Genomic DNA, 15,401 nt, shown 5'->3' on the forward strand with positions numbered 1-15,401 from the left:
TCTTGGTTGCAGGCCAGAGGTAGAGTTGACAGATTAGGTAAATACTGCTTTTTGGAATATGCTATGTATATATTTCACCCAAGGTATGTTCCTAGAATCATAGAAAATAAAGAAGCTTCACATGATTCAACCACATTCAATGGAGAAATATATGCAGTAACATTCCCAACAGATGGTGACCCAGGTTCTTCTAGAATACTTTAAGTGACATGGAGCTTGCTGCTACTTGAAGAAGCCCAGTCCAGCTTACAAAGTTCTTTATCCTGAATAAGTTGAGTTGAAGTCTATTCCACTCAGTGATCCTCATTCTTCCTTCCGTCAGGAAAGAGTAAGCCTACTTTTTTCTCCCTGGGAAAGCCTACTTTTACATGTCTGAAATACCCTCCCTTTCCACCAACTCTTCTATTTTCCAGGTTAAAAACACACCCAATCTGTGATGGCTAATTCTGTGTCAACTTGACTGGGTTAAGGGATGCTCAGATAGCTGGTAAAATATTACTTCCAGATGTGTCTATGAGGGTGTTTCTAAAAGAGATCAGCATTTGATTCAGTAGACTGAGTAAAAAAAGATACACCCTTGTCAACATGAGTGGGCATCATCTAATCTGTTGAGGACCCGAATAGAACCAAAAAGTAAAGGAAGGGCTAATTTTCTATCTTCTTGAGCTGGGAATGTCTACTTTTCTTCTGCCCTGGGACATCAGAGCCCCTGGTTCTCAGGCCTTGGACTCACACTGAATTACATCGCCAGCTTTTCTGGTTCTCTAGCTTGCAGAGAGCAAACAAATTGTGGGACTTCTCAGCCTCTGTAACTGCGTGAGCCAATTCCTATAATAAATACATTATAAGTTGGTTCTGTTTCTCTAAAGAACCCCAACTAATACAGTTCCTTTGATTCTTCCTCATTTGATATTCCATTTTCAGAGACATCATTTGGCAAACTCTCTCTGAACAGACTCATTTTATTTTATTTTTTTTTTAAGATTTTATTTATTTATCAGAGAGAGAGAGAGACAGAGGCAGGCAGAGGGAGAAGCAGGCTCCTTGCTAAGCAAGGAGCCTGATGTAGGACTCGATCACAGGACCCTGGGATCATGACCTGAGCCGAAGGCAGACGCTTAACCAACTGAGCCACCCAGGCGTCCCTGAACAGACTCATTTTAAAACAACAACCTTAAATGTGCTACCCAGATGTGAAATACAAGATATGAGATACACTCCAACCACACTAGAGAGGAAAAGAAATATCATCTTCCTTATTCTGGACACTATGCTTTTACTAATATAACCCCAAGCTAAACTAGTTTATATGCAGGCTAAGTCACACCATAAGCTCTTATTGATCTTCCTATCCATTAAAACCCCTAGTTCTTTTTCAAATGATGTGTTAAGCTAAGAGACAAATATATTTAATCTTTTACAACAAGATTTGGGACTTTACCTTTATCCTGTGTCTAATTTCACATTGTTAGCTTCTGTTAAACAACCAACCTGCAATGGCTTTTAAAATCCAGATTCATTATATGACCTTCCCAGTTCTGAGAAAATTGGTAAGCTTGATCTTCATATCATCATCAACGTTTTTAATTAAAAGAGCAACCAAACACAACCTTCTCCTGGGAGGATGCTGATCCATTAATCACCTACCTTTGGAAGCAGATACTGAGCCACAATCCAACTAAATGTAGAACAACCTAGCCCAAATTTCTCTATCTTGATTATAAGAAATTGGGAAATATCTTGCAGGAATCCAATAAACTGTCCCTACTAATCTATTGGTCTTGTTGTTTTGATACGTGTGTTCATAATGAAGCAATGAGGACTTCTTTCTCCTAAGAGTTTAAAATCATCTGTGCAAAGATTTATATCAGAATTTTGCCTTGAATTGCCATCAGGTTCACCAGCCTGTAACTTTCCAGGATCAACCTCCTCCATCTTTTGGAAAAACTCTCCTGTCTGCCTCTATTTCCTGTTTCTTCATATTACATAAGGAGTCCATGATTGCTTTTCCAAGCACTCTCAGCATTCTGTAACAGAATTTAAGTCTAGAGAGTGGCTTATTTTTAAGTACTGTGAGGCTCTCTTCTTATCTCACTACCTATCAGCTATGTCTTAATGAACATTGTTACTCCCTTCCTAGTGTGACATTTGTTCCCCTGATAGAGAAAACAGAATAAAGGAGTTAAGATTATACCATGTGCCTCAAGCATTTGTTATTGTCCTTATCCCAAGGACAGTTTTTTTTTAAAGACGTTTTTCTTAATCTTCATTCCTTTTAGACTTAGCCTTCCTGATAACTCTTACCTGATTCATGGCTCTTCGGATATAGGCCCCCCTCCTTTTATCTACCACGCAAGTCTTTTTAAAAGTTTAACTAGTTTTTTATGCAAAGATGAGTATATGCTTATTATTTTTATTAAGACAGAAATATACATGATAAAATATAAAAGCTCCCACTTTCCACTTCCCACTTCCAGCTTCAATTCCATTTCCCAAAGACTTGGTGCAGATGTACGACTCATACGTATCCTTTTTCAGTGAGCTAGAGAGCAGCTGATGGTGTCATAATCCTTTGTCTGCTTCTTTTTTCTTCTTTGCTGGCTTTTGATTCTTCATGATTGTATCATAAGAACAGAAAGCCTCTGGTCTCTCTTAAGCCACCTTCCCTTACAAAGCTGTCAGACTTTGGCTCTCTGAACTTTTAGAAAGTTCTTGAGTGAAGAGAAAATCACCACAGTGCCTAAAGGCTGCTTAGTCCCTGAAAGTAATCTGTTCTGTTGCACAGTCTGTTGTGCTTCCAAAGGAAAACCCTTTGGCCTTTTGCATTAAACTCCTATGAACACCAAGTGCTTTTCCTTTGTTGCCAAGAGTTTGAGAACATGAGATGGAAAGAAGAAAATCTTTAGCTTTCTTCCCTCTTTTAGCCAACTGGCTGTCAAGAAGGAGGGAGAAAATCATCAGATAATCCTAGAGCAAAAAAATACACCCTGACATTTCTAAAAGCAATGAATAGTTCCAGTATTTATGCTCAGATTCCACTTGTGTGTCCATTTGTTCATGTATGCAATCATTGATTCCAACCCTTCATACCTGGGTACAAAGGTAAAGAAGACACAGTTCTTGCCTGCAACAAGCTTACAGTGTAGTAGGAAAACAGGCAGATCACCAGATTACGAGGATGCCACAGAGGACATTTAGATATACAGTGGGAATGTCCATACTGTGAAAATACTCATGAGTCAGAAAGATTTTGCCAGAGCTGAGTTTTAAACGATAGGTAAGAAGCCACCAGAGAAGAGTTGGGGAACGGGACTCTAAGAAGTCAGGGACCAGAAGAGTCATCAGTCCCAAAGGAATTGCTGTAACATACAATCAATCTATGTGACTACTTACAAGGGCAGAGGGGTCTTCTTATTTCATTTTTATTCAAGCACAAAAAGAAATGATAAATATTCCAATGTGTTTATCAAGAAACACAGAAATCAATGGTATTTTTGCCTATGTACCCACAATCCTTGTTTCTACCTCTTTTATACTACTTAGCACATTCTAGAGGTCCTGTATTATGTGTATGTATCTGCCTCTCTCAAAAGTACTAAAGCTTTAAGGCAAGAATAATAAATTCCTCCCTCGTTTTTATATCCCTCACATTACCTAGTTCCTAAGTAGGGATTCAATAAATGCTTATTCAACTTAAATGTTACCTGTCCACCAGTCTGTATAGAGCCAGGTGTATTTGGCCAAACCAAACCCACCTACCACAAATGACAGCAACAACAACAATAAAGGTTACTCACCAAGCAGTGGACAACACAGACGTTTTTGGGATTCTGTAGTAGCCAATTATACATATTCCGACACACAGCAAAAAGGTTGTGCAGACTGGGGGCCTGCCTGATGGGCCAACTGCATTCTGAGACCTAAGGGAACAGAGCATGAAGGAAATGAATTCCCCAAGCGACTCCTCTCCATAAGGAGCTATCACACCGAACAACTTCTGGAATATGATACCACATTCTCTTTTAATATAGACAGGAAGAGATGGGAACAGGGTCCAAACACAGAAGAGTTGTTTAATATAACAATTTCTTAATTAAAAAATTCCATTCCAGTAGAGGTATTCCAGTAAAGGTATCAAAACACACATTTTGAAGTACGTTTTAAATAAAAATAGACCATTTAGGGGTACCCGGGTGGCTCAGTCAGTTAAGCGACCAACTCTTGATTTCAGCTCAGGTCATGATCTCAGGGTCATGAGATCAAGCCCTGCATTGGGCTCTGCGCTCAGCATGGAGTCTGCTTGAGAGTCTCTCTTTCCCTCTCCCTCTGCCCTCTCCCCCAACCCACTCTCTTACCCCCATGCGCACACGCACATGCATGCACGCTCTCTCTCTAAAAAAATAAAATAGACCATTTAAACTATATATTTGGATTTTTTTATTCTGTGAGGTTGCATTTAATTTCTACTAAGTATAAAATGCTTTGACCTGCCTATTAGATACTTAATTATAGTATTACCTTATAAATCCTGCATTATCCCTAATTTTACCCCAGTTCTCATGAGAACATGAAAAGAGCTGCAGAGTGAGTCAAAGGTACCCTTGTTCAGAGCTCTTATTTCTTTCTGTCTTAATGAGAGAACTCCCAACTCCATGGGGGCAATCCTCGATATTTTCATTCATCTAACACACATGTTCATTTAACCCATTACAGAGCATCAACTATGTTCCTGGAATTCTGTTTGGCTCTGAGCTGTACCACAACCATACAAGTCAGGTATTAATGTGATCCCCATTCTACAGATGAGAAAACTGACTCTCAGAGGTTGCCTTGTCTAAAGTCATACTGCCGGGGGCACCTGGGTGGCTCAGTCGTTAAGCGTCTGCCTTCGGCTCAGGTCATGATCCCAGGGTCCTGGGATCAAGCCCCGCATTGGGCTCCCTGCTCAGCGGGAAGCCTGCTTCTCCTTCTCCCACTCCCCCTCCTTGTGTTCTCTCTCTCGCTGTGTCTCTCTGTCAAATAAATAAATAAAATCTAAAAAATAAATAAATAAATAAAAATAAAGTCATACTGCTGGTCAGTACCAGCAGTGCAACCCAGGTCTTCTGAATATAAATCACTGGGCAACAACAGTATACTGGCAGAGATTATAATTTGCTCAAAATATTAGGCATGAACCCCAATTGATTAGATATTTACTGATTTAGGTAATAAAAATAAGAAGAATTTTAGACTTGGGCAAACTTTGTGACCTCTTTTAGCCTTTCTTCCTTCATAAAATGTGAGTGGTACCTACCTACCTACCTCACAGGGTGTGGTTACTACATGAGGATGTATTTCAAGGGCTCAGCTCAGTATCTGACACACACAAAGTGATTAAGGAATGTTAGCTATTGTGATCATTATTGTATCAGATAACTGCCAGTGCAAAGCCCTGAGTTCAGATAAAGCCAGCTTTGTTTGAATAAAATGAATGAAACCCTGTTTGGCAAGAAGGTAGACTGAAGGGCCACCAGACCATACAAGGCCTTGTTAGGAGCTGAGAGAATATTTAAGAAGGAGAGTGACTCTCATCTGCATTTTCCAAAGATCTCTTAAGATCCAGTGTGGAGAATGGATGTGGATGCCATGTGAGTAGCTAGGGAGAGCAGTCAGGAGGCCGCTGAGGAGTCAAAGTCAGGGATGATGGTGGCTTAGGCCAGGTGAGTGGCAGTGGAGTACAAAAAGACTCGAGGGATTCAAGAATTAGAGATGAAGTAGAATACCTGTGCATATATGACTTGGAGATTGATCATATGGGGGCAGTGAATGAGTGTGAAGGGGTGTACTTAAGCCATGAGGGAGAAAGAGTCAAGGATGACTCCCAGATTTCCAGTCTGAATGGCTAGATAAAAGGATGACAGGTGCCATTTGCTGAGATAGGGAATTCTGGAGAAAGACTAGGTTTTATATGGATGGTGTCACCAGAAAATACTCAAAAACACTACCACCACTGGCCTAAGAAAACCCAAATGTCTCAAATTCCTAATATTTAACAGTGGGGAGAGGGAGGCAGGAGCAATCTATTTGGTTGCCCTTTTCTGGTAACCAAGATAATCACTGTCAAAATATAAATGGGAAATGATGTGTGGTCTCTCTAGAGCTGACATCCAAAAGCAAACACCTGGAGTTTCTCATTCTGGGGTTGCCAAGAAAGCCTATTCTTTTAGCTTAATTTGTAACATTTTTCTACAAGATGATTATAGGGTAATGGCAGGGGACCTTTCAGGTACTCACTTCCCTATACCTTTTGGCAATGACAGGTGTGGTTTATTAAACAAAGTAGTTGAAATGCTTGACATAGCTACCAAACAATCCAGGGCAACCCACTACTGGGCTTCTGTCAGATCCATATCAACTTGCCCCTTCCTACCCAACATAAATCAAGGCTGTTTCTGGCCCATTCTTTACACCCAAATGGATTCCCCACTGATGTGTTCTCAAGGAATGGAAATGATATATTGATTAAAAAAAGAAAAAAATAATAGTTGGGAAGATAAATTTTGCCATCAGAGAAATTGCAAAGTGTACATCTATATAAGCCGGTTCTTGTCTGCAATTTTTTCTTCCCTTGGTAGATTTGTATTCATCCTTTAAAACCCAAGTTCAAATGCTCTTTTGTCTCTGAGAGTTTCTCTAACACCCACAGGCAGAAATCTTAGCTAACTTAGGTCTTCGTACCCATGCCCTTGTCCATTTTCATCTATTAAAGCTTTTATCAGTAGAGCAACATGGTTGAACCCATGGGCTGGGTTTTCACCTTTGCTTTACCACTTACGACCTGACTGACGTTTGTCAAGTTACCGATCTCTCAGAGCCTAAAATCTCTCATGTGTAAAGTGAAAATGGGCATTACAAGACTGTTAGGAGAATTAAGTAGCACAACATAAGCACAGTGAGTGCACGCTTATTGTCCAATTGTACTCAAATTAACTGTTTACATCTGTCTCCCCCTCTAGACACTAAGCCCCATGAGAAGAGACACCATAACTTATTCATTTTGTAACCCCAGAGTCGTGTCCCTGTGTTAGTTGAATGGCAGGTGCTCAGTAGGTATTTGCTGAGTGAATGAATGAGTGAAAGAGCAAAGGAATGAACCCCATTTGGCAATCACTTCTTGTACTAAGATTTGTCTACATGTACAATCTCTCAGAGAAGGGACAGGTGAATCAATTTTGTTGTTGTTTTAGGTTGCAATCATGTAAAATTATGAAAAAAATTGCTTTTCCAGGCAGTATTTTTAAACCTCTTAGAAGCTGTCTGTCAACCATACAAACACTTTAAATGTCAATATCTGTAACGAGTCTCAGCTAAAAGTTGGCTAAATTGTTCCTAGCACAATAGGCTACAAGCTCCAGAATTATTAAATCAATCAAGTAAATAATATTAATTTAAAGTACTCCATAATTATATATTTACTTGATATATAATTATACACCATTAAGCAAACATACAATTAGAATTTTTTTTTAAAGCCTGTACTCTGTCTAAAAGGGAAAAAAAAACATTAAGGCATAAACAAAACAAAACAAAACAAAAATGTTTTAAGGAATTCAATTACTGAAAGCTATTTTTGTAGCTCCCTAGGGTTCATAGGTTCATGCAATAAGCACAATCCTTGGGCATGTGACACTTCGCGATGCGATCTCCAGTCTCTCTAAACACCTCCCAAAGCCGTAAGCGTCAGAAAACGCCATATGGATTACAGGCTGCCATGATACCATCCAGTGGGGACAGAAGTCAAAACAGCACCAGGGCTGGATTTTCATCTCTCCATCGTCCCGAGCCTGAGATAAGATGGCTGAAGCATCCCACCTGCTAAGCATAAGAGCAAAAGGTACTACAGAGAGTCAGACTCAAGAGCCATATCCAGTGTTTTAAGAATCTACTACACCATTTTTGGAAAACAGGGGAATTTCAGTCAATCATTTCTTATGGCATTTTATTATTACTAACATTAATCGTTAACTACCCCTTCCCAAATGCTTACTATAGGGCAGATACTGCTATCAAGTTTATTCCTTAGAGTAAACCTACAGAAAAAGTTTCTAAGTATTTGCAAGGTAGATGTTGGTATTGTTATCCCTAATTTATATAGGAAAAAATGGTGATTTAACCAGGAAGAGGAACAGCTGAGATGTGAACCTAGGGTAATTTTTAAAGTTTAAAATTTGTGTATATGCTATAAATTTCATCTCAATAAAAAAATAATAAATACTACTACTAATAATAAGAGTTGTGTACTTTCTATTTTATCACACTGTCTGATGGTTGATTATTAACTGCAATTCCATCTTACATTTGTGGGGTGGTTATGGCTTCAAGTGATGGCTATATTTTCTAAGGTGAAGATATTCAATTCACTGAAGCCTACAGAACTATAGCGTGGGGATCCCTGGCCCTCTGGCTTCCAGGCCAGGGTTGGGTTTTTTTTTTTTTTCCTACCCCATTATTTCCTATCCTTATACTGAAGCCTGGTGACAGAGGGAGATATGAAGTAGAAGCTTCAAAGTCACTCCTCTATGGCCAATCCTCCTCACCAACCAATGAACCAAAGCCAAAACACCTGGGAGCTATGGTGATCTCTTTGGTGAGCTCTGGAAGGAAAAGGAAAACGAATAAAGGAAGAAAAAAAGATTGACCTTTAAGAAGTTCAAGTTGATAGTATATTTTCCCCCAATCAATTTGTTCTCAAAAAGGAAGAAATCCTACAAGATCGTGTAGTTTAGAAACAGTCAAAATGAAGAAAGGTTCTAAAGGAAACTGGGTTTATTATTATTATTATTATTATTATTATTATTATTATTTATGCTCCTCTCAGGGCTCCTTCAGCATACTTTTCTTCCTGGCTGAACAGGGGAAGAAGGACACTCAGAGTGGCATGGAGAGCTATCAGCATGTAAGAACTTTAGGGCCAGGCTCAACTTAGTGGCCATTCATCCAGTTTTCCATTTCTTGCCAACAGTAATGTATAAAGCGGTGGTCCCTGATATTCTGAGGAGAGCTATAAATGTGTGCAGAAAGTGAACCAGTGTACACGCCCCCACAGAGTGGATGGGTACGGTGTTTATTTGTGAGATGCTAGAAAAGGTGTGGGATAGACAGTGGTGATGGTTACACAGCACTGTGAATGTGTTCAATGTCACCAAACTGTATTCTTACCAATGGTTGAAATGGTATATGTTTACGTCACGTATAGCTTACTGCCAAAAAAGAAAGGAAGGAAGGAAGGAAGGGAAGGAGGGAGGGAGGGAAGGGAAGGGAGAAAGGAATGGAAGAGATGGTTAAACACTCTGAAGCCCATCCATGGATCTAAATACAGAGTGGACCTGCATTTCTTTAACTCAGATTAGGAACACCTGGTTTAGATAATGCATCTCATTGGTCTCCAGGACTTTACTGTCAACACTGGTCATTTTTATTTCCTCAAGGTGGAAACTGGCTACGAAGAGTAAGAAAACTGCTGTTCGATACCTCTTGTGCAGTTCTGAGTAGGTATTCTAGCACCTCACCTTGAAAGCAGGGCAATCTGCCAAGTATTGTTTTGAGTTGAGGCCTCTTAAAACGGAGACCAAATATAAGTCCTATTCTAACATTCTGTTACACATACAAATACTAAGAAAACTGCTAGTTGATTATTTCATATGATTCCTATCAAACCATGTGGCTTCTAAGGATAAAAGCTAACCACAATACAAAAGGACTCCCCTCAGCAAAGTGAAATCTTCCTGCAAACAGCCTCTCTCTGCCACCACCACCCATAACCCCAAACACACATCACATAATAAAAATGTAAAGTGACTGGGAGTCTATAAATAAAACCAGTCTCATGTTTGGTCTTTTCCAACCCTGGAATTTATGGAAGACTCTGCCATCTACATTAATTTTTAAAAAGTTTTTGAAAAGATTTTATTTTTAAGTAATCTCTACACCCAATGTGGGGCTTGAACTTAAAACCCTGAGATCAAGAGTCACATGCTCTACCAACTGAGCCAGCCAGGCACCCCATGCCATCTATATTTATTAAAATAAGATTTAATTGCAGACCTAGCACTCCACGGTCCTGGAAAGAGGAAGAAATAGTTCTAGCCCTCGTGCACTGGAAGATGAGAACCAAAAAAACTTCCCTAAGTAATGCAACGAGATGCAAATCAATTTGCAGCATTAGTACTGGGGAGAGAAAGGACTGGAGGCTTGAAAAGAGATGTAGTCAAATCCAAAACAGCTTAAGATGAAAATATTAAGGTTTGGGCGCTGTCTTCCTGAGATGCAACCAACGACAGACAGCTAGTTAGGTCAGAAGGTCCAGCTGAATTCTGCCACGTTCTGGAACTGTCTGGGAGGGGCTGAAGATGTAGTGCAAGCCTGTGTTTTAGAGAAAAGAATTGGAAAAGCCTTGTGGGTAGCATATTGAAATCCTCCCGTTAGCAAAGTTAAGGCTGTTAGAAGGGGTGCAGAGGTGTGGCATGAGGGACTCTTAGGGAGAGGCAGCAGCTCATGCAAAGAGACAGCGTCTGTCTCTCCTGGTTGGAGCATGGGGTTTTTTTAGGCAGTGGAGAACAGTGAAAAATGAAGCTGGAGAGGCAGGAAGAGGCCAGATCATGAGGAGTTCTGTAAGACACATTCTACAATTTGCACAGAGACGAAATAACCCCATTCCTTTCACTTACATTCATAAGTAAACAAGATTTACTCATGCTTCAAGGTCCAGCTCTCACTGCTGTCTCCTTTCCCTAAACTCCCTCAGTAGGGATTGTAAATATTATTTGCATTTGTCTCTAGCATTTTTGGCTTCTCTTTCCAGGTAGGCTTAAGTGTCTTGAGAAAAAGAACCCAACATTTATTTTATATCTATGTGTTTAATAATTCTTTGCACATTCATTCTTCTGAGAAACATGTATTAGCCATGCCAGGCACTGTTCTAGGTGGCAAATGAAATAAACATACCTCCTGCTCTTCTAGGGCAAACGAGAGCAGCCCAGGACAGATGTTCAATATGTAAGTCCTGGTCTTGTGGTAAGACTGTTAAGACTGGTCACAAAATATGTAGTTATACTAATAGATGCCTTTCTTTAAATACCTTTGCTTTTACAAATATTACACAGAGACATCCTCATCTGTATGAACGCTTCTATAATGATATATCTTTATTTACTTTCAGAGCGAAATTTTTCCAGACTATTACACATATTTCAAGATCAAATAAAATTTCTATGAAATCTTGTGGAGGATGTTCCATAGTCCTTTAGTATGAAAATGATGACACTGGCTGAGTCTCCAAACAAGAAAAAAATCAAAAGACTGGCATCCAAATTAGAAACAGAATATCTACCCACATTTTTGTTTGATGTTAATTCACTTGTTCTGAATTAGGTAATAGATGGAAGAAGAGTTGGAAAGGCAGTTAATTATAGGGAATTTAAAAGAGCTGCATTTAAAATCTCCATTACAGAATGGCAATTTAGACCCAACTGCTTCAGAATGGTTTTATCATGCTTCTCAAGAGTGGTCCCCAGGGCAACCCTAGGAATAGCATCCAGAAAGCTGTTAGCACCCACTCTCCTGTCCTGCTGAATCAGAAATTCAGGGCCTGGGTGTTTGACTAGCACTCCACGTGGTTTTGTTGCTCACTAAATTTGAGAACCACTGGGTTTCCTCTCGCCTATTCCAGGAGCACTCAGAGCAAAGAAAGTCCTTAGCAAAACTCTCCCTTATCTTATTGAACATTAAGGCAGGTAGAGTTCTTAGAGAACACAGAAACCAAACTTCTTGTGTTTTTTACAGATCCAGAAGCCAAAACCCAGAGATTATCAATGGCAACGGAAATTTGGAGCAAAATCTGTTCCAGCATCAAAGCTGAGATCCTGGATACACAGCGTGGACAACCAGCTATCATTCTGCTTATTTGAAATCAATTCTCACTAATGAAGTGTCCATTGCACAGAAAATCCTTTCTATTTATTAATAGACTCAGATGTAGTTACAAAACCAATCATATCTAACGCTAAATCAAAATATTTGAAGATGTTCTTGAGAGAGAAAAAGCCTTCATTTAGTGAGTCAATCAAGAATTCTGTGGCCAAAATACCAAACTCCGCATCAGATTCAAACCTAAGCCATCACTCGTGGCTTCACCAGCCAGAAACTAGGAATATTTCTCTGTCTCGTTCAAAAAGCTCCTTAGGAGAATGAGCCAGCTTTTCCCAGTAATATTGTCAGCCCAGAGTAATAGTTAAGAACAAAAGCCTGAGACCACCTACTAGTGGTACGGTCTTGGGCAAGTCACCTTACTTCTCTGTGTCCCAGGTCTCCAGCTACCTCAGAAGACAGTGTAAAAGCTCCAAATATTAGTAACAGTATTACCACACCTACAGTATGGACTGTCTGCGTGCTATCCTCCACCCATGAAAGAAGCACCTTTATTGAATGTCGGAGAGCTATTTCCAAGAACACTGGTGTCTGTACATGGTTTCATCATGATGCCCAAGTAGCAACAAGCAATGGTTAAAGGCATAATTAGTGCTACAGATAAGGGTCACCAACTGCCCTACATAGCAGTTCAATCTCCAGCTGAGCCTCAAAGCAACGTGTCTTAACAACTGAGCAACCAGCCATAAGTGATTTGAGAGCACAAATTATATGGTATCTCATCGACAGATAAACTTTCCTGCAAATGTCCTCACCCGCGGAAAATCTTCAAGATATTTCATAACAGCTTAATAAATACTCTGCGGCTAGAAGCATCCAGAGTATATAGTTAATTAGCTTTGTGTGTCTGAGGACCAGGGCTTTGAGGACAGCTCTTAAAGGGAAAAATACCCTGTTATGTCTTCAAACCATGTGATACCAGTGTTAAAATTCCTTACCCTGCTGTGAAACTTGGCAGTGCGATAAGACTTGGGTGACAGATTGTACACTGTGTAGTGGTCAAGATGTCTGGAATCCAAAAAGCTTCGGATGTCATCAACCTGATTCCTGAATCCTATGTCAACACTGTCCAGAGGAAAGGACATCACTAGGAGGGATCACAGAGAGAGAGAGATAGGTTAAACAGGTTTGCTATTGCCATGGGCAGACACTGCAAGCTGAGCTATTGAGCAGTTATTAAACATGAGAAACTTACCAATAATTCTGGAGGTAACATAAGTGAAGTCTAAATCTCCCTTCGTGTAGCTAAAAGCAAGACAGGAAAGGGTGCTCATTAAAATGATCCAAATATGCCAGGATTCCCCTCTCTCAATCACTTGCCCATTATGCCTTGGACACTTCCATCCAGTAGGCATTTAAACTTCCCTCAAGGCCTTCTCTCTAACAAAGAACAATCATTGAGAAAAGCAACCCACACCCTCAGGAGCATGAATCTACCACTCTGATATACCCCAATACCCTTTGTAGATGACACTTCATGAACAGAATCAATCTCAGAACAGGAAACACTGCTCATTCATTAACATGGATTATTCCAGCCTCTTTGCCTATGTGTGAATATCTCCTGTAAGTGTGAGCAGCTAGGGGGTAAGGAAGGAAGTGATGGAGAAATAAGGAACATCCCTTCTCTGCCTGCCAGGTCCTAGCTGGGGACTGCAGGTTAAGGGATACATTTTACCTTTGGACAAAGATTAAAATGTTGATTAATATTTTGGACTTGACATGTGAATTTATGATTCAAAACTATACTGTAACTTAAAGTGACCCTAGAATTTTCTAATACCTACAAATAAAAAAGAATTCACATGGCCTGCTTGTAAGAATTTTCATACAGTAACTCCACTAAACAAGGTCCGAAGGGCTATTAAGATACAAAAAACAATTGTTTCAATTATAATCCATGAGTATCGATTTTTCAGCTTGCATGTGCATTACTATCTCATTTAATTCTCAAACCAACCAGGGACATGAATCCTATCAGAGTATAAAAGTCAAGCTCAGAGAGGCTAAGTTGCCTAGGTCACATGGTTAACAAGAGCAGACAAGGCATGAGGACCCAGGATGCTGGATTCACAAGGCAGGGATGGCAACCACTATATTTTAACATAACACACTGGGTCCTCTGAGTCTGTGCTTGTCGCTTCTGAAGGTTTCAATGACATTGCTTGGTTGATCAGATTCCAGGCAATTATATCACACAGTTGTCAGTCCTTGAGCCAGAAAAGCAGTTGGCAGGTAACCAGATCCTTGGGGGGCATGGAGGTCCATTAACTCAGCTGGGAAGAATGCGCATACCTCGTAACAGACTGTATGACCCTGGAAGATGTGTCTTTGAGGGTATCTTTCAGGTTGTCCTTCAGGTTACTGAAGAGCCGCCCTGCACCCCCTTTCACCATGTCAAAGAGACCTCCCCCGTAGCTGGGCTCCATGTCTGGAGATGAGGCACCTGCCAATGCAAAACAGAAGTGGAGGTGATCTACAGACGACACAGTCTCTCCTCATGTCTAAAACATATGCAGACCGGACCAGACACTCCTGGAAGTGATGCCCACTCTCAGAACTGACTGACTCTGGGTTCTGGCAGTGCTGCAGGGCCTCAGAGACCCAGGGAAGTGCCTCGCTGTCTCAGGCACAGAAAGCTCGCAGGGCTGTAGCCATGAGCCACAGGCGCCCACTGAGCCCTTGAAATGTGGCTAGTCCGAATTGAGATGTGTTGCGAGTATGAAATACACAACAAATCCCAAAGATGGCACACACACACAAAAAGAATGTAAAAGATCTCGTTAATACTTTTTACATTGATTACATGTTGAAATGACAGTATTTTGGATATGCTGAATTGAATAGACAATACTATTAATTTCACCTACCCCTTTTTATTTTTAATGTGACTACCAGAACAATTTAAATTGTACATGTGGCCCGCATTATACTTCTTTCGGACAGTGCCACATCAGAGGAAGAGCAGCTTAGAAGTGGGTCCAGGGGCCTCCTCTGCCCTTAGATGGAGCCGACTGTGTTAGAAGACTCATCCCATGGCTATCCCTCCAAGTCATTCTTCACTTCCATCATGGAAAATAGTTTCTCCAGGGCCTTTATAACAGTTTTTAGGATGCACGGTGATCATCAGTGTTATTTGTCAAGTATTCCAGTTTTTCTTTCCTCACAGATTCACAGAATTGTACTTCCTGGCCCCTTGTGGTTAGCTCTAGCCAAGTTTCTCCATCTTGGCACTATTGACATTTAAGGCCAACTACCTCTTTGCTGTGGCGGGGGATGGGGGGGCGCTGCCCTGTGCACTGTAGGGTATTAAAGCAGCATCCCTGGCCCCAAGCTACTAGATAGCACCACTAGCACCCCACTTCTGCCAGCTGTGACAATCCAAATTGTCTGCAGACATGGGTACGTATCCCCGGGGGGGGGGGGGGGGGGGG

The 15,401-nt window shown here is 40.6% G+C and overlaps 1 protein-coding gene across 5 annotated transcripts in view; it reads right to left on the minus strand.

Annotated features, from left to right (window-relative positions):
- The window catches only part of DNAJC6 (DnaJ heat shock protein family (Hsp40) member C6), a 144,100-nt gene that overhangs the window by 35,500 nt on the left and 93,199 nt on the right, over nucleotides 1–15,401 (minus strand). For all 5 annotated transcript variants that reach the window (XM_032427017.1, XM_032427043.1, XM_032427024.1 and 2 more), the window contains exons 2-5: nucleotides 14,263–14,413; nucleotides 13,163–13,212; nucleotides 12,906–13,054; nucleotides 3,798–3,920 (exon numbers count right to left, since the gene is read on the minus strand). In XM_032427017.1, coding sequence (XP_032282908.1) covers nucleotides 3,798–3,920; nucleotides 12,906–13,054; nucleotides 13,163–13,212; nucleotides 14,263–14,413 — 473 coding nt within the window. The remainder of the gene's footprint in view (nucleotides 1–3,797; nucleotides 3,921–12,905; nucleotides 13,055–13,162; nucleotides 13,213–14,262; nucleotides 14,414–15,401) is intronic.

This window comes from Phoca vitulina, unplaced genomic scaffold, assembly GCF_004348235.1.
Source record: "Phoca vitulina isolate PV1807 unplaced genomic scaffold, GSC_HSeal_1.0 scaffold2, whole genome shotgun sequence".
Taxonomy (NCBI): Eukaryota; Metazoa; Chordata; class Mammalia; order Carnivora; family Phocidae; genus Phoca; species Phoca vitulina.